General features: G+C 36.8%; 1 protein-coding gene across 2 annotated transcripts in view; it reads right to left on the reverse strand.

Moving 5' to 3' along the window:
- Positions 1-23,354, reverse strand: part of FOXP2 (forkhead box P2) — a 121,542-nt gene that overhangs the window by 36,131 nt on the left and 62,057 nt on the right. The window contains exons 4-9 of one of the 2 annotated variants that reach the window (XM_042815612.1): positions 23,313-23,315; positions 22,256-22,418; positions 15,574-15,787; positions 14,232-14,336; positions 4,369-4,456; positions 1,888-1,971 (exon numbers count right to left, since the gene is read on the reverse strand). In XM_042815612.1, coding sequence (XP_042671546.1) covers positions 1,888-1,971; positions 4,369-4,456; positions 14,232-14,336; positions 15,574-15,787; positions 22,256-22,418; positions 23,313-23,315 — 657 coding nt within the window. The remainder of the gene's footprint in view (positions 1-1,887; positions 1,972-4,368; positions 4,457-14,231; positions 14,337-15,573; positions 15,788-22,255; positions 22,419-23,312; positions 23,316-23,354) is intronic. The other variant, XM_042815613.1, reaches the window with a different exon arrangement.

A 23,354-nucleotide genomic window follows, 5' to 3' on the forward strand; every position in this document is an offset into this window, starting at 1 on the left:
AGGAGGGAGTTGTATTGACCACTCTTCTTTCAAACCAATTTGAGGCCAGTAGTGCAGCTCACCACTTCAGATATCTCTAGTTCCAAAGGGAACTTTAAACTGTGGTTTCATTTTAAATCGCTCATCTAAGATTCTGTATTAATTGCCCACCATCAAACGCAATTAGCAATTCTTTCATGTGTGGTTTATGTAATGTAATACTTCAATTACATTATTCATTCAGGTTCTGTTTTGGATTATAGGCTGAAAATTCTTTATTAGTGTAGATGTAACCATGCTGCTGGAGTTTTAAAAAATTTACTGATTGAATAATTAATTGGAAAAGAACAAGCTGCAGATTCCTGATGGATTTATGAGACAATTATTCTGTCTTGTGATTATCTACATTATACTATAGGAAGGAATGAGAAAAATAATCTTATTGAAATGAGACAGTCGCTTAAAACTGTAAAGAAACAATATTCTCAAAATTTTGATAGACTACTGATCATCTGGGGTTAAAATAATTAAACAGTAGAAATGTGTTCTGAAAACCTTTTCCCACACAGTTCAGCAGCATTTTGAACCCAACGCAAATTGCTTGAGAAGTCTGTGTGACAGAAGAACTTCACAATGCACGGAAATGGAAAAAACCCTCAGATTGCTTAATTCAGATACAAGCCACACATAACAAAATTAAAGTTTCTAAGCACCTTTTCCTTCTAGATAATCGACAATAAAAACTAGAATTTAGTTAGACTAATGAAAGAAAAAATGCTGCATCTAAATTTTCTCTCACAAAGGTAGGGGTTAAGGAAATGCTAACGCTTTCTTCATTCATCATCAGATTATAAAGTGGGTCCTCAGACAAAGATTTTCTTTGAAGTACGTGGAGCTGGAAACACAAGAGACAGAGTATGCTCTCCTTTTACGTAAACACTAACTGGGCGTGATATCCAAGCTTGCTCTTTAAAACAGATTGTGTTTCTTCTGCCTACATTTCCTGACTTTGATGGACGCAGATTTTCATCGATACCCAGCATTTCATCTTCAAGTGCTAGCGTATCCTTTTCATATTTGCGAGAACTTGAACGTACAGAGGTTGCTGTCACAGCTAACATTAATGAACAGTTAACATATCACACAGCTTGCATTATAAGCCCAGTGAATCTCTGCATGCCAGTCCTGTGACGCTTGACACCCCAGCAGTGCAGAACTGGACCTGCATCAGACAGTACTTCCAAATCCACATTGGGTATAACGAAGATTGGCTCTGACTGCAGCTCCAGCCACATGGCTGAGCCTGGAACAGTGCCCTGGAATGGCCGTGACCAGTCGTGACTTCCCACTGTCCCTACATCACCACAGGAGATGCTTAACAGTACACTCTTGGCAGAAATTAAGCAATAAGAGTGCTTAAAAATCATTACGTTTGCTGGACATGAGAGGCTGTTCCTTTGTTTGTTTAAGAATGACAAATTGTTTATTGGTATCTCTAGTAAGTAATTTAAGAAATTTTGTAAGGACTTGGATTCTTTTCTTTTTATATTTACTTTTTATTGCCACAGATTTCAGTGAACTTCAAATCTATCAAAGTGGGTTTCCTTCTAGTATCTGTGAATCTATCACAAAAAAAGATTCTCTGGTTTCAGTCTCAAGGCAATGATTTGGACAGTTATAGGTGTACTTTGTTTAGTGTCACCTATGGCGTAGATTGGATAGATTTTGTAAAAGATAGCATTACTTTTAAAGAAACATACAATTTGACAAGCTATTGCATTTTACTTTCATTTTATTGCCGTATTTTTCATCACACTCATTGTTTTCCAACTGTCACTAAATTGTTCATTTTCTTAGTCTGCTACATTTGTAGACCTATTTACTGTTTATAAAGCAATATGCACTTACAGGTTTTGGAGATGGCTTGGGCTCCGAGGGTCGCATGTGCAAGTGGGTCATCATTGCTTGAAGACGTTCACGTTCTTTAGAAAGCTGTTAAGAAAGAGTGAGATCAGAAACATTTCAGAAATGACTGATACAGCTATTTTATTGCAGTGATACATCTTATCATTGAGCTTGTCTCAGTGTAATGATTCCTGCATATAAAAGGCTATGTCAGTAGAAACTTATCTGGGAGGAAATGCAACTTTGGGACTTGGAAAAAAAAAAAAAAAACCCACAACTTTTACAGCCTTTCATATGCTAAAAGGTCAGAGAAAACAAATAACACTTCATCTTTTTGTCAATAAGAGAATTGAGGTCACAGTAGCCTCGACAGTAACAAGTTACTAAGACCATAAATTAGAAGGCCCATAGTGTCTCTTTAAAGTCCTGTGGACACTGTTAGCTATGGACTAGTGCCAGCAGCTGTGAAGGGGTGAAGGGTCCTCAAAGCACAGAGCCTGCCAGGATTGTCTCCACACTTCATCCTTTCCCACTGAGGTCCAGTTAGTGCCCCCTGCAATCTGCCATCATCAATCTAATTCAATAGAGTAACAGAGACCAGGCAGTGTGAAACGCTGAACTCTGCCACCGAGTCGGCATCTACACTGCGCTGAGTCTCATTACAACTGATGGACCCTACTTCTCTATCAGTCAGACAAAGCAAGAAATGGCATAATTGGTCACACTGCAAGCTAAATCTTCAGTTGTGCTGTTACGTTACAGCATACCCTTTCTAAATGGTAAACAGTTCTTCAGGAGCCCTTATGCTGCCTTTAGAAGACATCACATTACTTAAACCTGCACCTTTTCCTAACTGATTCTGTTTTCTCTTCCTATGCTACATGAATGTTTGTACTTTCAGACTCCAATTATTTAATAAAAATAATAAAAAAGAAACAAGAAGAAGTGTTTATAATATGTTACTTGTTCTATCAGAACCTAAAAGAGGAAAACGTATTGTACAACATGAAAAGAATCATTTTTTTTCACATGAAGAGGAAATGCTCGAAGTTGTATTCTTGTGATGCTGGCTTTGGATATATGCAAACCGATTACAGCATTAACTTGAAACTTCAATCACTTGGTGCTTAGCACTGACTCTTTCCAGACTTCTATAATACTTTCTTGCACGATTTCAGCTCAAGAGGTACATCTATAGACTGAGATTGGACGAAGCAAACCAGCCTGCAAGTAATTCAAAACCATGGGAAGCTATCTGTATAACTGCAGATACTCTGGGTGTATAGGCTAAAATTTGGTCAGTGCAACTTTAATTAAAAGACTACTTGAGGCAGAGAGTGGGAAAAAGGTTTCTCCTTCAGCTTTATATTATGAGCGTGCTGTTTTAGAGGTAGGCTATTTGCCACGACGTAAATTCATAACAGAAAAGTAAGTTAAAGCTGTCCTGTAAATCTTATAAAAGAAACCATGGTTTTGCCTTGGTTTATAAAACTTCCACTTCAAGACAAATGACAATAAATGACATTGTTTCACTTTCCCCTCATTGCACTGGGTTTCCAGTATTAAAATACGAGAGAATGGAATTGTTGGCCTTGGCTGAAAGGAGAACAAGTATTCTTGCATGCACAAAAACAATGAGGCAACATACACTGTAAAGCAAGAAAGCCTCAAGGCACTTGTCTTTTTTTCCCCAGGTATTTCCACAAACTGGAAAAACGATCTCAGCTCTTCCCTGCAGTCCTTAGGCCCCCTTGAACTCTTCCAAGACAGGCTGGAGTTCTGAGGAGTGCCCTCCTGCACAGAACCACACCATATGAGCATCCTGCATGGTCATTCTGGGGTGCCAAGCCTCAGCACCATGTAAGCGTTGTTTCAATTACCAGGAGTAGTACTTGTACAAGTACAAGGTACTTGGTGCTTCTCCAGAAGAACAGATGGAACATCACAAATATGCCGTGAGCTCTAACAGTTGAAGTTTGATCAGGTCACCTGAGTTCCACAGTTCCAGCCATGGAGCTGCTTGGGGACAAACCTCCCCAGAGAACTCCTTGAGTGGGTCTGACGTTACCATCTGCTTCCAGAAAAACGCCCTCCATTGGGCAGGGAGCTCTGCTGCTCCTCTGTCTGGCAGCACAGCACAGATATGCACTGGGACTGAAGGGGCAGAAGGGGTCCTGAGCCAGCATTTCAAGGAGAGAAGAGAACTTGGATCCAGTCCCTGCTGCAGGGACAGTATTTTTCGTTCATGATGAATGGCATTAGGGTCTTAGTTCAAGCAAAATACTGTAGACAATGCTGATGTTAGATAAGTATTGCATAATTTATAAGTTGAAAAAATCTTAAAGTAAAAAAACGCGCATTCATGAATATCCACAAATTTCATGCAAGAAACATACAGCTTTAAGCCACAATTATTAAGGCAAATGTTTTCAAGTTAGTCTAGATTAATAGTAAATAAATAATAAATACACTCCTGTAACAAACCTGTATTTCTAACTGCTGAACCACTTGCATTTGCACCCGACACTGAGCAGTGCTTCTGTCATCCAACGCATGTTCATTGTTAAGGTGCCTAGGGAAGAAAGAGAACACTAATAAGACAGTGTTAAGATCAGGAAAATTTCTTTATGAGCCCATTTTTCTCTCCTGTGCATATGGCTTCCATTAGTTTCAATGGGAGTTATGCAAAAAGATCTAGTTAGAACATGCCTTAGATACAACAATACAAAGTACAAAACTGATTATTTCATTTAGTTGCACAAACTTTCTCCGTGATGACTGCCAGATGCCCAGTTCCGATCTCCCAGATCACAGAAGCCATCTAAAAGCCGACATAACTGGTTGTCAGCATTTGGTTGTCACTGAGCTGTTCCTGGTGCAGAGAAACAGCCACCCTATAAATGATTCTTCAAAAGATATAATTGCTTTTAGGCTGCTTGAACTACCATGAATTAATGTAGAATTGTTTAGATTTCTCCATCTGATCTTCTTCAATCATTAAAGCATAAGCAACAACAGAATGTCCTCTCCCCTTCCCAGAACAGAGCCGGGAATGACAGAGACAACAGGGGAGCATCACTGACTTTCACTGCAGGTTCTGGAAGGAGCCTCTGAAGATCATGGCAGTTATCCACGATCTGAGGAATGGTGCGCAATGTAAAGGCATGTGAAGGAGCAACTACACACCTTACATACATAGCAAGCCTCCTGGGGGAGATTCAGGCTATGCAATCGTGCCAGCTTAGCAAAAAAACCCCACACTGCAGCAGGGAAGGAGAACCACGGGGGGTGGGTACCTGTATATAAAGTACAGCCCACACCCGAATGACTGTCTCATAGGATTCCATGGGGTATAAACTTCTTTACAGAGCTCATTCAGTCCTGTTTTTTTTTTTTTTTTGTCTGTTTTTTTTTTTTTTTTTTTGTTTTCTTTTTTTCCTAAAGGACAGTGATTTCTGTTTGTTCTCTTTCAGGATCAAAGAAACCCCTCATGGAGCTTTAACAGTGGGTTTGCTGCTCTCCTGTGAGAAAACTTAAGGATCAGGATTAAGGGAGCAAAGGAGTTTTACCTCTGAATGTGGATTTATTGGCTTCTTCAGTTTGCAAGAAGAGGTAAGTTCTGTGCATTCACCAATGGTTTTGCAGCTACAGGAACTATATGCTATTTGTACCACGAAGAAATACACATAAGTTGCTCCAAAAGTAATGCCTATTTATTTCCATGGAAACTACAACAGCTACAAGGAGCACAACAACACTACTTGATAGAACAAATTCTTGGCTACAAACCCTATTTTTGAACATAGCACCATTAGCTTTGCATCTTTGCCAGCAATGAACAAGAGCCTGCATTCCACACTTGTAATAATCTGCACCAGCGCAATAACCTGCACCCAGTGTCACTGCTGCCTTAAGGAGCTGAGGAATTCAATGAACACAACTTTGCTCTATATGCACTTCAATGTCAGACATCAGTGTGTCAGACTGCCCCTCTGCTGCCATCTGTCAGATGGCAACAACATGTAAGGGGATATTGGCAGGAAGGTTCAACCTCTACTGCCATACCACCACCATCTGCATCTGATGTAGTGGGCCAACATAATATCATGGGAGGCACTACGTTCAGAGCCACCCTCAAGTTTCTCCTTTTTCCTTTTTTAGCAGAATTATTTACAGAAGTATTTAATTATTTAATTGTTGATGTATCTGAAGAATGTGTTTCTCAGAAAAAGTGAAAAAATAGGGCAGTCAGATATCTTACTTTTTTTTCTGTGATTTGTATCTTCAATTTAAATAATGACATCAGAGTTTAGGGCACAAGGATGGGGTCTGTGGGGGAGTCAAATGAGACAGTCAAGTTCTGTTGTCCATGCAAGAGGAACAGCTGGGGAAGATGCAAGTAATTAGGAAAGCTTTTGCTCATTCTTTTATTATAAAGTTGTTTACCAGTATGCTTGCTTGGCAGTTTATGTTAAAGCATCACCAATGACAAGGCATCTCCACTGTGTGTGACATAAAACCTACAGTTTTTTATTTTCAGTGAAACCCACCTCATTAACTTGTGCAAAACTGCACAATCTGTGCAAACAGCAGGTAACTGCTCAGAATGTACCTTTCACTTGTGTTCTGAATTTCTGACTCAAAATAATTTTACTCCCTCAGTTACACATGACAGTGTGTGGTGTACAAATACAACTGTTCACTGTTTTCAGTTAATTGGATACACGGTTGTCGGAAAGAGAACTGGAGACAGATGTTACCTATGTATCATCACCACTAGCAGCAGTGCACATCACCATGTTTCCACATGTGTGTGCACAGAACTTGTGACAGTAAGTAATGGTGTAGGAGCTCCTGGACAGAGTCTGAGGTTACTGTCTTCTCATGATTATTTATTAAGTTATTGCAACACCATATGTTTGCATAACACCTTACAAGATATACACAGACACAGTCCTTGCCCTGAGGAACTTTAAACTTTAAATGTAACAGCAAGATGCAGTGAGGGAGAATAAAGTCTGGTGCAGGGTAATTTTGCTCTGATTACATGGTAGCTCAGCAGGCTGCAGTCTGTTCCTTGAGAGTTAACAGTCATCTTCAGAAAGTGGGAGAGATACGCACCCTTATGCCATACTTTCACATCATGTGGCTGCTTCTGCTGAGCACTTTGGAGAAAAGTTATTTTGTAGAAACATTAAGAGTGTAAAAATTGTTCTCAGTATTATTTTTCTCTGAGTTTTTTTTTTGTTTGTTTGTTTGTTTGTTTTCCTGTGAAGTGGGCTTATTTCTCATGCATGTACAGGCAATGCAGGGAAAGAAAACCAAGACCTAATGCATTTTTAAAAACCTCTAAAATAACTTTTCTCTATATAAGGTTGCTGTAGTTTTAGGGCCCAGTATACTATGATCTGCCAAAATAGACACACATTCTTTCCTCCAGAAGGCTGGGAACCATTCCCAAGTGTTTTCTTTGTTGTTGTTGTCGTTTCTTGCCCTGACTTGTAAATTATGTGAAAGTTGTGCTGGTCAGCTTTCATACTTCATCAACAAATTCCCAATCGTCTATCTTGTCCGCATCCTTTACTAATCTCGTGTTAACTTGATTTACAATTGAGAAAAACACTGGTTATTTTTTTAAGGGGAGGAAACATTTTGGAGGACTGGAGAGTGTTCCTGAAGGGATGAGTTACTGGTTAGAAAATGTGAAGCAGGCTGTGCAACACATACAGAGCCTCTTCCATTATTTTGCTGCTTATTCGGTTGTTGAAAGAAACAGGATTTTCTCCTGATTATATTTGCAGTGTATTAGGAAGTAACAAGGCAAATTATGAACTACACAAAGCATTGTAAAGCAGACTGGAATTAATGTATTATTGACAAGAAACAGTGCAGCGTGTTTTAAAGGAGATAGGGATTTATATACCCTAGGAATGCCCTGAAATAAAACCCAAAGTTTTTCCTACTTTTTTGCAAACAGATTCAGACTCTGCAAAGCAAAAGATAATACACCATTACACCATTAGAGAGAGAAGAGAGATAGTTTCAACAAAGATTCTAGTGGACATTTACCTGTATCAATTAACCTCTATACAACTCAGCACTCTTGTCAGTCTCTCTCCATAGCAGCCCAGGACTAAAATAGCAAAGCTCTATAGGTCAGGATGAGGTGCACAGGCAGAGGTGCACATGGAGCAACACACACAGAACTCATCTGCGCCTCGCTCAGATCCAGCCAGAGCTATTAGAAGCCTGCCTTTAATAAGCACTAAAATTCAGTCACACGTTTTTAAAAGGAGAGAATATTTTTCTGGAACTTGATTGTTTTCTGTTATAAAATTCAACCAAAATTCTTTAAAAATGTTGGAAAAAAATCTTAACAGCTTCAAAGTGTCACTGCCAATTATGCCCTTTACTCTTTCTAATTACACTATTTAAATTCATTTTTTAAGAAATGTGACAGATTTACCTCTGAGAAATAAAAACAGTGCATTCACAGAAGTAAGTACCAGGGTAATAATTTTTATCCTGAAGAATTTATACCAATATTATTACCTTTACCTCTTAAAATGCAAGAGTAAAATGAAGCGTGTGGTCCCGTCAGTAGCTACCAGAGGTACAACACACATCCGTCTCCTATGTTTGTGCGTTCATGTGTCAACGCACTGAGAAATTCTAAAGTGCAAGACAGTAAGGGAATTCACATGACAGTTTGGCACTTCTGATTGTCTTGCATTAGCTCACTTAGGTAAGAAAGGTTTTTACACTTGTTTACATTTTAGTGATACTCCATCACTGTATATTTAAAGAGCGAAAAAAGTGCAGAGTGTTTGCATTGATACGCTCAAGTCTTAGAAATCCATTCAATTTATCTATGCTGCTTTTATTAGACCAGAGACTGCAGACTACAATAATAGTCAATGAGGTTTTGTCTTGATTGAATTTTTCAGTGGAACACAAAAGAACCTTGCCATTAAAATAGTCCTTTATTCTCCTGTATGAAGGCGAAAGGTTTTTAAAGTGTTGTGATGTTCAGTAATGAGCCTCTATCTAAATTATCATTGGTGACAAACTCACAAAGCACTTTTCGAGGACACATAGTTATGAAATGCCAGAGCTGCCACTTTCTTTCCTGTAATTATAGGCTAGCTTGCAGCCCTTCAATGATCATTTATAGAACAGCCTCCAGTGGATTACTGAGAACTTGAAAAACACATACATACCTCTGCCACATCTCCCTTTCCTCGCTATTGTTTACCAGTGATATGTAAAATAGTAGTGCCTATTCATTCCCCCTACTTAATTATGCCAATCAAAGTACAGAAATAGTGTCAGATAAAAATACAACGCAACGTGACTAAATAAATAGGCTCGGTATTAACATTAAATTATGAATTTATGTACTTATGACTATTTTATACTCAAATTATTCTCTTTTATGCTTTTATAACTGTCTCAGGTACTACATATTGCTGTTAAAAATTCTCTATGATTTATAAATCAAGAATGAGATAATACTGAAAAATGAGAGGATTGGTGGATTTTCTCAGTCAGTGCCTAATTGCTGTTTCGAAATGCATATGCAAAAGGACATTTCATTAATCATTTAATCATGTCCCTCACAGGAAGTTGGAACTAATGTTGCAAATACCCTTTTCATATGAATGCTTCATAATACTATCTTATGCATTTGATATATTGCATATGTCATAAACTGTAGCTGCTTCAAAAGGACCAAGTGGGTTGTTATCCCTGAAGATGCTTGTTACAAAACCTTTATTAAGTTTTTTTTTTTTACTTATTGCTAGTTCTATTTCACAGCTCCATTCTAGTCACCAATAATGCTCTTTCTGATGGCAAAGGTCTGTAAATTACCCATGCAATCACTAACACCATTTCACAGACCTGTTCTACTTCTACTGGTCTGCTAACAAGGCGATTACACACAAATTACTGAATGCCTATGAAATATTTAAATGCATTCTACTCTACTATGCATTAATAAGAGCAAAGCAAGCTCTGGAATTCTGGTTAGCTCCAGTCCCTAATGTCCCCTAATGAGCCTCTTACTGTGACTGCAGTTCAAACAGAGAGGTGAAGAAAAAATGCAAAGGGTGCCTTCAGAAAGGCAGCACTGAACAAACATTGTGTGAGCCAGTTCTAATTTATGGGTCACTTTATAGGTATATTGATTTTTGTTTTCAAAATGGAATAAATGATGTGGTCGACTGACGTTCTTAAAAACTGCTTGGATCTGCGTGCTGGCTGTGTGACTTACACACACAGCAGAGTGTAAACATGCAGTCACCTCTCCAAAAACAGCTAAGTAAACATTGCAGAGTGACAAAAAGCGCAATAAGAGATCCTTTCAATTTGTTTGATGTGTATTTCTCCTTTCAAGTAGCTTTTACAGATATAAACTCGCTTGTTACCTCGCAGTGCATATATTACAAATTATCGATTCAATTTTAACTACAAGAATTTCAAATTCATTTTTAGTTACAACGTTTCAAAAGCTAAAGAGAAATCAGCTTTAAATCCGAGTGTGTCAGGGATTGTTTCAACAAAATGTTTCACTTGCATATCAGTGGTGTTTGATTTATTTTGCATCAAGCTTTTTATGTTTAAACATTGACAGGAGTTTAAATACAAAATGTTAGCTGTCACTATTCATTTGGCTGATTATGTCAGATGCCTTAGTTTGGAGAGATGGTGGCACTGTCACCAAACGAAACAACATTCTGACAAGTTCAAAGAAGATTCTTGAGGTCATAATTTTATAGCCACGCTATGTAGTTGAAGACAAAAAATAAATGAACAACACTCTAACAAAGAGAGAACATGACACTGCGTATCATTTGGTAGATAAAAGATGAAAAAACACAGCGAGTTTAATATGGCATTACTTGTAATTCATAAAGTAAGTTTCTTCTTTTTACAATTTTGTTTTGTCATCCTACTTCTGATGCTTGGTCACTGCTCTTTGTAGATCTTTAAATGCACTCTCTTGCCTCAACAGCAAACACCATCTGTTGGAAAGCTGGCCTACCTTCTCTAGCATGATTTTTCTTCCCTATCTCTATGGATGAGAACATTACCCATCTTCATGCTGTGGACTGTGCTATGTTTGCAGGCATCGGCTGCATGAAGGTTAAAGAACACTTCTAGGCTGGCTGGACTGCTCTATTGTAAATCTTTTGATTTAAGATCTACAAGTTGAATCCTTCCTACTCAAACCGCCTTAGGACCAACGGAATGATAATTAATTTTGCAGACAAAATACACTCGAGTTTTGTCATGTATTATTGCACTCTGACATTTGTAAAAGCAGTGTGAAGAACTGCTATTAAATGCTTTTAGTGATCTACTGGGTTCCTCACTTGGAGACCAGCTTCTGTCAACATCTGTTTTACAGTACAATTATAAATTTTTGGAAGAATTTTTGGCACCCTTCTAATTGCTTCATTATCTAGCGTTTTGTTAAACTCTTGTCAGCTTCCTTTTAGTCATGTCATTACTTTTTCTTAAGTGTCTTTTCATTTTTAAGTTTTTCTTAAGCCAAAAGCTGTTGTTTTTTACAAAAAAAAAAAAAAAAAAAAAAAAGACAAAATGAATCTTGCATGCACAAACAACTGTAATCTAACACCCTTTTTGTCAAGAGAGAAAATTGCTCCATAAAATATAAACTGTATTTTTGCCTTTAGAGTTGAAGTATTTCCAAGAAAAGACACAGGATTAAGTATTCCTGTATGTACAGAAACATAAAGATCAGCTGCACTTTCTTGAAACCAGTGCTTATATTTTGAAACACAAATCTATTCCAAAGCAAACATATAACTGCTTCAACTATTCTGAATATCTCAAAATAATTCTGGATAACTGCGGTGTCCTCTGGTTGTCTTGTAAATATAAACAAGTTCATACTGGACAAGCAAAAGAGAAAGTGAAAATGACTTTAATGACTTTAAGTCATATATTGTAAGTTAATAATCACTTCACACATATTCTTTTCTATCATTATATACATGAAGCAAAGCTAGTGTCTTCTCTCTAATCTTCCTTCTCAGATGCACAATATTTTATGTTTTTGAAGCAAGCTGCTAGGTAAACCATTTTCTCAGCATGGGACTTTAAGAGTTCACTTAATAAACCAGGTACTCGTCAAAGCTGTCATAAGCATACTCTAGAAATACACACTACTAGACGGGAGTAGTGTACCTTATTAATATTTCATTTTGGTACAATATACTTGCATTAACTTTTTTAACACAGGTATCATATTGTTTCAAGTCAGAAAACCTAAAACATCGTAAGAGAGATTAGTCTAAGAGCAAAGCCTTGAAAACTACAGCCATTAGTCCTGTCATCCCCTATAAAGTTAATGGTTTGGAAAAACGGTCAATCTTTGGACTAAAAGTTGATATTTAATTGAAAGAAAATGTTTTTTAATTGTGATGGGGATTTTGCATTAGTGTGGACATGAAAAGGGACTAAGGAATCTAAGGCAAGGTCCTATCTATTGATTTCCATCTTGACGCTAGTGTAAAATGAAGAAACACTTCCATTTCACAAACAACCTCGTCCATTCAACATCACGACTTCTTATTTGTTTTAAGGGCACAGAAGACATAATGAATGAAAAAAAGAAATAATGGAATATTCTCAAATATTTTTTGTTGCTGGCATATAGGACAAAAGCCACGACACTGCTGTAAACCCTGATTGACTCTACACCAGAATTAGCAAGATGTTATATGTGGCTTTCACATTTTCCAGGGTTATTTGGTTCAGGAAAGCAAGAGCATCTGTAAACCTAGCCCTACACCACATTAATCAAAATGGTTTTAGTGATCATGGATTATAACAAGAGACCTGACATAATGGATTTGTAAAGTCTGGCCATAGAATTAGCATTGCTGCAGCCTAGTGACTATAGACACATTTATAAAATTTAGCTTTTTCTTGAAAAGGAGCACGCTTGAATTAAACTAATTTAAATTCTTAGTATTAATAATACTTAGACTGATTCATTGCATTTGGGAGATTTCCTTTTCCTTTTAATACAAGGATTCTTTTTAACATCAGGTTCTTTTAAGTCCTATACAGTTTTCTCTTATAATTAGCCATTATTTTGACATTCCATTTAATGCACTTACAAACAAAAAAATACCAAATGAGAGAAATATACTAGCTAAGATTTGCAAGTCGCTGTAAGTCATTTCATTTAAAATTGAAAGATAGCATGAGAAAGCATTTAAAATACCTTGTGAAAAGTATTTATTTAAAATACTTTATGAAAAGTATTTCTCTAATTCTATTACAAAAGTTATTGTGAAACTGAGTGCTTGTGGTCTGCTGTTAAGGTGCTTCTGTTACATACCCTGTAGTCTACCATTTGTAAACACATCTTTTTGATGTTTCTGCCAACATCCTGGCAACAAAGCAGTGCAATTTCAAATGAGCTAATTAACTTAATTGTTGATGAAGCATGAAACAGTTCATTCACCCTGTTAGCTGCACCATGACAACATAAGAGTCTCAGCCCCTGAAGTTACTCATCTATATAAGCCTATCTGTAGCTTTCCATTAAGATCTATTGCATGCCAAAACAAGTATAGCTCTTCTGACAAAACCAGACCATAATGTACTCAGGTAGAAAATCAGTGCAGTTGTTGAAAATTTAAATGAATTCAACAGTACTAACAACTGCTTTTGGAGAAAAAAATAGAAAAGGAAAAAAAAATGCCAAAACCCATCGTAGTTTGATGAAAAACTTTGTAACTCGTTTTCTCGATGATCTGATTAAGACAATTGATGGCAAACCCAAATACTGAAAGCAAAAACTTTTCACATCACTGCAGTTCTGGAAGGTGAAAACCCACTTGTTCACAGCAGTTGTTTTTTGTGAGCACCCTGTACACATACAAGAGTAAAAGCAAAAAACAAATCATAAAAAGAGAGTCAAATGGACACAGTCCTTTGTGTTTTTTTTTAATATACTAAATACATTAATTCCCACTTTGTCAGAGCTTAAAACATGGTTTCTCATACTTTCTCATACCTCTGTTATCCAGTATATCACCTAAAGCATCAGTTCAAATTTTCTGAGGCTTCATTTCAGTAAAGGATAGTAAGAGGATTAAACAGTTCGCTATTGAAAGGATGGCAAAAGTGTTCAACATGAAAGAGGATAACAATTTGACCCGCTGCAGACATTCCCAGTCATCCAGTTGCTTAGAATACACACAAATAAGAAAACCCTGTTATGATTTACAGTAAAACTTTGCTTGCCATCTTTCTCCTTCCCGTGCCTTAAGCAACCCTCTACCCACGAATAAAAATCAACCTACTTTAAAAATTGTCCAAAATCTTCACAAACGCTTTCACAGCCAGGCCATTTGCAAACTCCATGACCATAGAGAGTATGGGAGGCCCCAGTCTCCTCATGTGACGAGCTGCAGCAAAAGAATAAGGCATCAGATTCATCTCAAAAGCCATAATCGTTGGAGGCTGCTAGCGCCTGTCAGGTTACGATCAGTGACAAACAGGTCAAAACAGGTCAATTTAGCTCAGAGCAGTCAGAAAAATTTAATCGTTCTATTGAATAGTTCAACTGCCAAGGCTAGATGATGTTCCAATTAGAGAAGAAATAGAGCCAAAGATGACTGTTAATAAAGGATGAAAAAATAAGATGACTGTGTAACGCCATATGCTAATTCTGCCATATGACCTTGGCGTAACATTTACCTATAAATAAAAAATATACTATTCAGAAGTGATCAATTCTGAAGAGAAATACTGAAGATGGACAGTCAGAATTCGTACGAATGTTAGTACAAAATATTTAGATTTTCTGCCGAACTGTAAATAAAATAAAATAAATATATTTAATAAATATTGTTGTTCACTTTGGGTTTTTTTTGCCATTAACTACTTAATATACAATCTGCTGTTCTCCATGCCATTTTTAGAACCCCTGCAAGAGTTTCACTTATATGCAAATCAAATTCAATATCAAAACAATTCAAGGGACTGCTGCATGGATATGGGCAACTACATGTCGAAAAGGAAAGAAACAGCTTCTTGGAGATAGTCACAAAAGTAATTCTAACTAAAAGTACTACTCCAAAGGTCTATCAGAGAAGAACCATTTTTTAAATGAAACAAAATGTCAACTAAAAACTATAGTCACAGTCACAGTATGACCTGTGATTAATTATTGTCTCCTAATTCAATATAAAAATATAAAATGCTAATTAATTAAAATAAAATGGATATACATTTTTTGAAAATGCAATAATTTACTATTTAATTTATGTGGACAAAAACTTCTATGAAAACAGCAGTGTGATTCAACAGTAGAGGCCTGACTGCCAAATGTGTTGACTCAGTTATGAAAGAAGCTACGTAGCCACAGAAGTGCCCACAAGCAAACTGTTCTGAGATTTTTGATTGTATCATAAGTTCATGCGTAGCAAGACTTACAATAATTGCACTTGCACCTGCAAAATTAGACATCATGCCTGAAAGAGGCAGTCAATTGATAAACAGTTTTGAAAAATCTGTTCTCCATGATACCTTAAGAACTTACGTTAAATATTATTTTGAGAGTTGAAATAATGTGACTTCAGATGCTAAACAACAGTGTTACATCAAATGATAAGTACAATTGAAATCTCATATCAGAATTACCTGTCTCGCCTTGCATTTAGAACTGAAGACTGTCCATTCACTATGGAATGATGAGTTATTGGTGGTGATGCTTTGGAAGTGGTGGAGGAGGTAGTAGAGGAGGAATTGTTAGTAGTGAGGTCTAGCCCTCCATGTTTAATGCCATTGTCTTCCATACTGTGAACTCCAGTCACTTCTTTCCATAACTGCTGAATCTCAGCAGGACTTAAGCCAGCTATAAAACGAAAGAGAGCCCCACTAATACAACAAAATAAGAGTTTCATATTATGAGCTCAGTGTTATTAATGGATTAATGCCAACAATAAAGCTGATGTAGTTTTTCCAGCACAATCAACGTGTAGTAAAACATAAATTCATTTTTCTTCAGCTAGAATCCAGGTAATCTAGCTGTCTTCTCTTGGATTATAAACACTCAATCAGAAATCAGCAATTTGAATAACATCATGCTCCTTCTAGAAACACTACACAAGGATCCAAGAACAAAAGCTACAAAGAACTTGCAACCACTTCTTGAAAAACTAAAAAAGCTCGAACAACTGAATACACGTGCATATTAGGTTTTTGTTGTCTACATAATACATTTCTTGACAGGAAAACATAACTCATTTTATCCACAGTTATCTCAACTTTCAGAATTTCTCTTACTTAAAACAGAAAAGTTTATTATATTAGGGATAGAAACATTACTATTTTCTTTAAACTTTTAAGTAGGGAGTGGAAGAAGCAGACAACAAATCATCAGACAAAAATGAAATCTATGAGCTCTTAACACGTTTAACATTTGCACAGAAGACATTTTAATTAATGACACCTATATATTCATTCAATCCTGTTCAGCTCTTTGGAGCCATTCAGTGGCAACAAACAAGCAGAAAGGTAACAAAATTGGGACATTTAGAATTCCCCATACATAGATTAAATTACACACAATGTAGACTATTGAATTCCTCCACTATTTTTTGTCCATCCCTGGCGTGAAAAACAAGTCAGAGGCTTGGCTAGGAGACAGCAGACTCCATCTCCTGGGGTCATGAGTAGCCATAAAATATTTGAAGAGCTTCTCAAACTCGTCTGCCTGATGCACAGTACTGTCTTGGAATCTGGCCACAAGATCACTGCAGATACAGATCAAATTTGCTCTGTACTCTACTTGTAGTCTGAAAACTAGTGGTTTCCAGGACTCATCCACAGCCACAGACTGCAATGGTTTGTAGATTGGATTTACACATCTGTGTTAGGGTTGTCTGCAATGAACTGAGATCTTTGCACGAAGTCGTGGAAACTTACATTACAAAATGTTTCTGCCCAACGACTCACAAAACAAAAGAGAAGAGCTGGGAGTGTTCTCTTACCCTCTCCATATTACATGAGTATTATGCATCTAATGCAGGAAATTAAGATACTGAAAGATGAAGAGTTCATCATAACTATACACATATTCTGTCACAGCCAGACTTTATAAAGTAACACCTCCCTTTTGAACAATACTAAATTAAATGTAGAAGACCATACAAATTTTGTGAAAGATCTGACTTCCCACTGTTTTCTGAGCCTGGCACAGCTAATCTTTTGCATCTTTTCTTAGCAAGTGGAAGTATGTAGGTTGCTCCAAAAGTAACGCCTTCTATTTATTTCCATTGAAGGTACTAGAGATACAAACAACACGGTAACACTACTTGATAAAGAAAATTCCCAGCTACAGAACATAACTTTTCAACACATTCATCATCATTAGCTATGCATTTTTGCCAGCAATTGACAAGAGCTTGCAGGCTATGCTCATCAAAATCTACACCAGTGGAGGTGACCCACTGTCTCTGTCACCACTCTGACCACCCACTGCCTCACTTTGCTCACATCCACTGGTTGATCTCACCAAACATTCAGAAATACTGATAAATGTCAGTGGGTGCAATTTTTCCTCAGGGAGGATTTTAATGGTGCAAATTTGCTTCATAGGCATTTCCATATCAGACACCATTTGTCAAACCTCCCCTCTGCTACCATCTGTCACACAGCAACAAAATGGAACTGCATATTGGTGGCAAGGTTCAGCCTATACTGGCATATCACCAACATCCACGTCTGATACTGTGGGCCAACATAAAAAAAATAGGAAGCATTACTTTGGGAGCATCCCTCGTAGATGGGACACTGTCACAGTACCTTCAACTGCTTGAATGCAAAGCATTCCAAACACCAAAGTTCTCTGAACTGAATTTTTGTCCCAACCTTCTGAATTAGCTGAAGTTTACTGGTCTTCAGAAAAGTATTAAAAATTTAAAATTCATTCAAACTTTTAACCAAGGATAGTTCTGCTTGTAAGTAAGATGCATCATAAAGACGTAAGGATCTTTCTTCACTGTTCAGAAAATCTGTTTCTTAGATAACTTTTTATTTTGAAGGTATAAGAACTCACACTGCTAGAATGGATTCAATGAGAAATATGAAAAATGACAGTAAGTTCCTTAATACTGCTCAATAACTGTCTTGCCATGAAGTATGCAAAGCTATTAAAGAAGAGACTGCAAGTAATTTACAGAAATAATAATTTCTTGAGGTTGTGTGGAAACAAATTGGTTGGAAGATATTCATTTTTATTTAAATTATAGAAGGAGCTCATTTTTAGACTACTATTTAGTGTTCTTCTTCTCTGTCTTAGATACCAACACCCATTGACAAACTCTGTTAATGACAAAGCTGACTGGAATGTAAGTCTTAAAACTGGAGTTTAAATCATATTTGTACAGCCAAAAAGCTAGGCTTTACGGAAGAAAAAAGGTAGGCTCGAACTTACTGCATTAGAGAGAGAGGTAACTGGAGCAATAGTAATACTAGCTGTAATTGTTTAATGAAGTTAAGTAATTACTGCTGTGTACATGAGGTACGTCCCAGCAACATTGCAAATAACCCATTTTAGCATGGTAAGTAACAGTTACTTGCAAATATAATAACAAACTAAAAGGAAAAGTAACCTGTTCATTTAGGTGGCATGATATACATAGGACATTATTCTCTACAAACTCTCCCCTTCTTCCTGCAACTGAAAAAAATAAACTAAGTTTATACTTAAATTAAAACGAAGAATAAAATCCTCCGTTTGAATAATCAAAGGGAAAACATATTGTTGTGATTTATGGTAAGAAAATTTTCATACACGTGTATCACCAAACTTTGGGCCCTGCAGGAGCTCAATAAGAGGCAGTCTGAGAACGTGGGTGAATTCACCCAGTGGGAGGTGACTGCCATAATGGCCCTTCCCATGTAGTGTCATCTCCTCCTCCTCTTCTTTCTCTTCCGAGTGTCTGGGAACCCATCTCTCCACAGTGTAAAGCTACAGATGATTTTTAAAATCAGAGACGAATTTCTCTTTAGGCTCAGGCTGATTAATTTTATCACTTTTTTAGAACACCTTGAAAGTCAGCTGCCCTTTAGGATAAAAGGATCAAGGGCCAGCACTTCAAAAGTATCAAATTAAGAAGGGAATATATAATTAATTGTAAATTACAACCATTTTGTAGTTCTGGCATCTAGAAGAGGCTAACTTCCATTTTACAAGAGACCTGTAAAATGGCTGACAGGTATTTTAGTCTGGATGTAAAATCAAGGTAAGTTTTAAAGTTTCACAGATTGTGATAATTCTCAAAATACCCTCTCCACACTAAATTAAAAGAGAAAGGATGAAACATGATACCCAGGATGGGATAAAAAAGAACTATGGTGAAAAGAACCAATACTAATTCACTCTACAGTATTTTAACAGCAGCAACTCCTGAATTTTGAGATTAGTTTTCTAACTCTTCCAACTACTATCTACCCTACTTATACGTTTGAATAAATAGTAAAATGAACACTTATAAAACTCAACCATGAACTTGTTTTTCATTTTCCTACCTAGTCTGACAAAATTCAAGCTTCTATTTTTAATTATTGTCATTTATATACCTTTGCACTTAGGTAAACATTAGCATAGCATTACACAGAAGTAACTTACTGTGAGCCACTGGATATAGGGTAGTGAAGATCTCACTCAAAATAAATGCTCAAACAAATCCTACATCTTATTTGCTGTACCTAATCATTAAGAGAAAAACATTGTCCTTTAAAGGCAGTAACTAGGCTTGGAGCAAACCACACAGCTGTATGTGGAAGTTATGTCTTTTCATACTAACAAATGCAAAAAACCTTCTTTGTCAGTAATAATTTGTGTTTTACTAGACTCTATTACCAATAACTTAGAAAACAAGAATCCTCCTGTGCTTCTCTCATTGTTTTAGTCATCCTTGTAACTGCAATCTAAGTGGATACATATAAAAATGTTTGTGTTACACATTTGTAAAACGTATATCGTATGTCTCTATAACCATATTATATATCCTGTAACACAGTGGAAGGAGAAAAACATTTTACCACATCCAATGTGTACTGCCTTAAATAAGTTCTGATGGCTTAATTTAACATTTCCACAGAAAAAGTGTCACATTTTTATGAGAAAAATGAAACAAAAGATTGATTATCTTACTCTTGCACAAACTCCAAATAGGGAAATCTGTGATAGAATTAGTAATCAGTATAGATTAGATACTTTCTAAGTGTAAATCTAAGGTTTAGGAGAAAATTTCAACAGATCTGAAAAGCACTAATCTTCATTACATTATGAACTATATGGGGTGCTTTTTCTTCCTATCAAGGAAATGAGATATAATAGAAGCCCACTGAAAGAACTGTGAGTCAGCACAGCTGTGCATTTGGTTCTCAACTTGTTTCAGCATGTTTCTAGAAAGATATTCCTTCTTACTCTCATCACTCTAGCTCCCCTTGCACTCAGTGGCCTTTCTGGAGGCACTGAGAGGTCTTCCTAGGGAAATGTCCAATGTTTCCTATCAGTCCTATCAAACATCAAGGTCCTACCAATTCACTTCTCCATTTAGAGGAATCCCACATACACAGCAGATACTAGAAAACAAAATTGGAAGAATGAAGTATTTCACTAGCATTCATTATTATTACAAACAAATACAGAGCAAAAGCAAACAGGAGATTAACTTTAAAAAGAACAATTTGAATATATTTTAATTCATTTCATATTCTATTAATTTCTTTAATATCAATTTTGGCCATAACTTATACTATTTATTTAAAAAAGGATATTTTTATGTTTTTCTACTAGAAGTGGATGAATGACTGTTGCATGAAATTAATTTGGTAGGAGTGCTGAGGGAAATCTATGGGGATTGCTCAATGTGAGAGAGAAAACCTGAGGAATTCCTCTTGCAACAGATGGTAAAAGAGGAGGCTGTAGGAGGTGAAGGTGTTCAGAGAAAGGATGTGTTTCAATTACTTTTTTTCCACTTGGGCCCAATCCGACTTTGCACAGAAGGAAACCAGTACTATCACTCTCACATGTCCAAGCTCATGAATCAGCATGACTCTTCACTGCCCTTCCCAAATAATAAGGTGTGATGTGATAGCTAATTTGTGACTCTCTCCTGCTGCCACAATTTTTATAAATCTAGGTATGCTTACAGTTTTCCCACAGAACACAATATATGGAAACAACTTACACATTTTTCTCTGCTTTCCAGTGACTGAAGCTTTAAATGGTTACGTCTTTCTCATGCCTTCTTCTGCGTCTTTTTGATGTTGGGTTTTTTTTTGTTACACTATTGTCTTACACTGTGTACTCTGCCCTTGCTCATCTAATTACTGAAGCTTCGATTTCATAACAGTTATCTGGTGGAGGAACCAGATACTGCGTAAAGGCCAATTAAAAGTAAGGTTATCTGTCATGAACACAGTCTAAACAATGCTCGCTGCAGGACCAAAGTGCCAAAGATCAGAACATTATGTAGTTTTTATGACAGACATTTAGCTCACCTCTATACAGTAACACAAATAGAAACACATGCTGTGTGGGTCACAGAGTCCTTAGCAAGTGAAGTCTCTGCCTTGTCTCAAAATGCAAGTAGTCTTTATTTCCAAGCTAATTCATTTTTCAAAAGCTCGTGTCCTATTTTCTTTCAACCATGACAAAATATTTTTTGGTAAAGTTCTTTACTGTTATTAGTCAGTCATAATTCATTACTATTGCATTCACAACTTACAAAAATTGTTTTCATATTTTACACATCTAAAAGGAAGGAATAGCAAAGAAAATGAATTCTAAGTGATGTACCTAAATTCAAGTGTCATCAGTTGAAGACTCAAAGTACTTTTCAATACCAAACACTTTATTTTCTTAGAAAATGAAAATGTGAGGTTTAGGATAACTTTAATATCACTTTTTCATTCTTTTTATATCTCTTCACTTATATTAAATGAAATGGTAACGTTCACACTAAATCAGACTCCAGTAATTCCTCAGAGAAAAGCAATGGTGCTTGAATAGTGTTGCTATTAGAAATTGTTTTCATAGCATAAGGCTAATAAATATGCATCTTACGTCTAAGGAAAAAAAAAACATTAAAAAGCTACTTTTTCCATAAAAGTATGCTGTCAAATTTATCTGCCTCAAGAAAAAAATGTAACATGAATAATAATATTTTAATAATAAAATATTTTAATGTCATAACGGGAAATTGTTGAAAGTTGAGATGCAAGGATGCAGAAAGCATTCCTGCAAAGAGAATGGTTAAAAAAGTTGTGAATTAGAAATTACCCCAATCCTGTTTTATTGGTATACCTTGTGGCAGAGACTGGACAGGAAGAGCAGACTGGCCAGGTGGGATGGAAATGAGTCCCTGACGCTGAAGGTTCAGCAGATGTTGCTGCTGCTGAAGTTGTTGCATCTGGAGGAGCTGCTGCTGGAAGACAAGCTGCTGGGCTGCCAACTGCTGTTGTTGCTGCTGATAAAGAAAGAAAAATAGGCATCAAAGAATAAAGTGGGCATTGGAGGCTAGAAAGCCGAAAATGTAAAATCAACTTATTTCCCTTTAAGCTCAGTTATAAAATAATAACGCTGTTTGCAGAATACTTGGACAGTGCAATCATTTGAAATTTTCTGTTATATACATTCAAACTATTAGGTGTTAGGGAACGTGTCAAGATATGCTCAATGACACACTAAAGAAAAGGGTCAAGAGAAAGTACATAACAGCCGTTTGAAAAAACAAAATCGCCCAGCTCATGGCAGATGATAACAAATTCATCTATGCTAAAAGTGTAACTCTTTAGGGCCTCCTGTGATTTGAGGGCACTCTTGTTTTTCCAATTGACTAACTTTGGTCCGCAGTGGCCCATGAACGCAGCCTCCAGTGATCTATTAGTAAACTGGGATGTAGCCTTCATTTCACTGGTCTGTTAGCACTCTCTCACTTCTAGTTGGAATACATTAAAACGAGCACTGCATTCAAGGCAAAGAAGTGCCCTATTATGAGTAGAAGTATAAGTTCCAATTTTGTGAGGCATTTCAAGACAAACTGGAGTATGCAAAGACTCAGGAGGGTATAAGCAGGCAGTCACACTTCAGAGAAAGACAAGCTGCTGTGGAAGACCTTTCCTTTCTAGTTTGGGGAAAAGAGAAACTTCTGATGCGCTCACTGGAAAACAGACTGCATAATGGAGCAAGTCATGTGGATTGCCCAGAGCCTCCGGAGAAATACAGGAGCAATTTCTATTCCGTAGTTGATGGCTGTCTGAAATTCTATTCACAAATCCAAACAGAAACAAAGCCTCAGGAGGTCACGACTGCTTCCTCAACGTTTGCATAATGGGCAGCTTGAAGACAATGTCTAGGATACCTGCTGATCAATTTAACTACTTCAACATGTTTTGTTTGTATT

The sequence above is a fragment of the Centrocercus urophasianus genome, unplaced genomic scaffold, assembly GCF_019232065.1.
Source record: "Centrocercus urophasianus isolate 14NV4802_14NV808 unplaced genomic scaffold, USGS_Curo_1.0 seq_15, whole genome shotgun sequence".
Taxonomy (NCBI): Eukaryota; Metazoa; Chordata; class Aves; order Galliformes; family Phasianidae; genus Centrocercus; species Centrocercus urophasianus.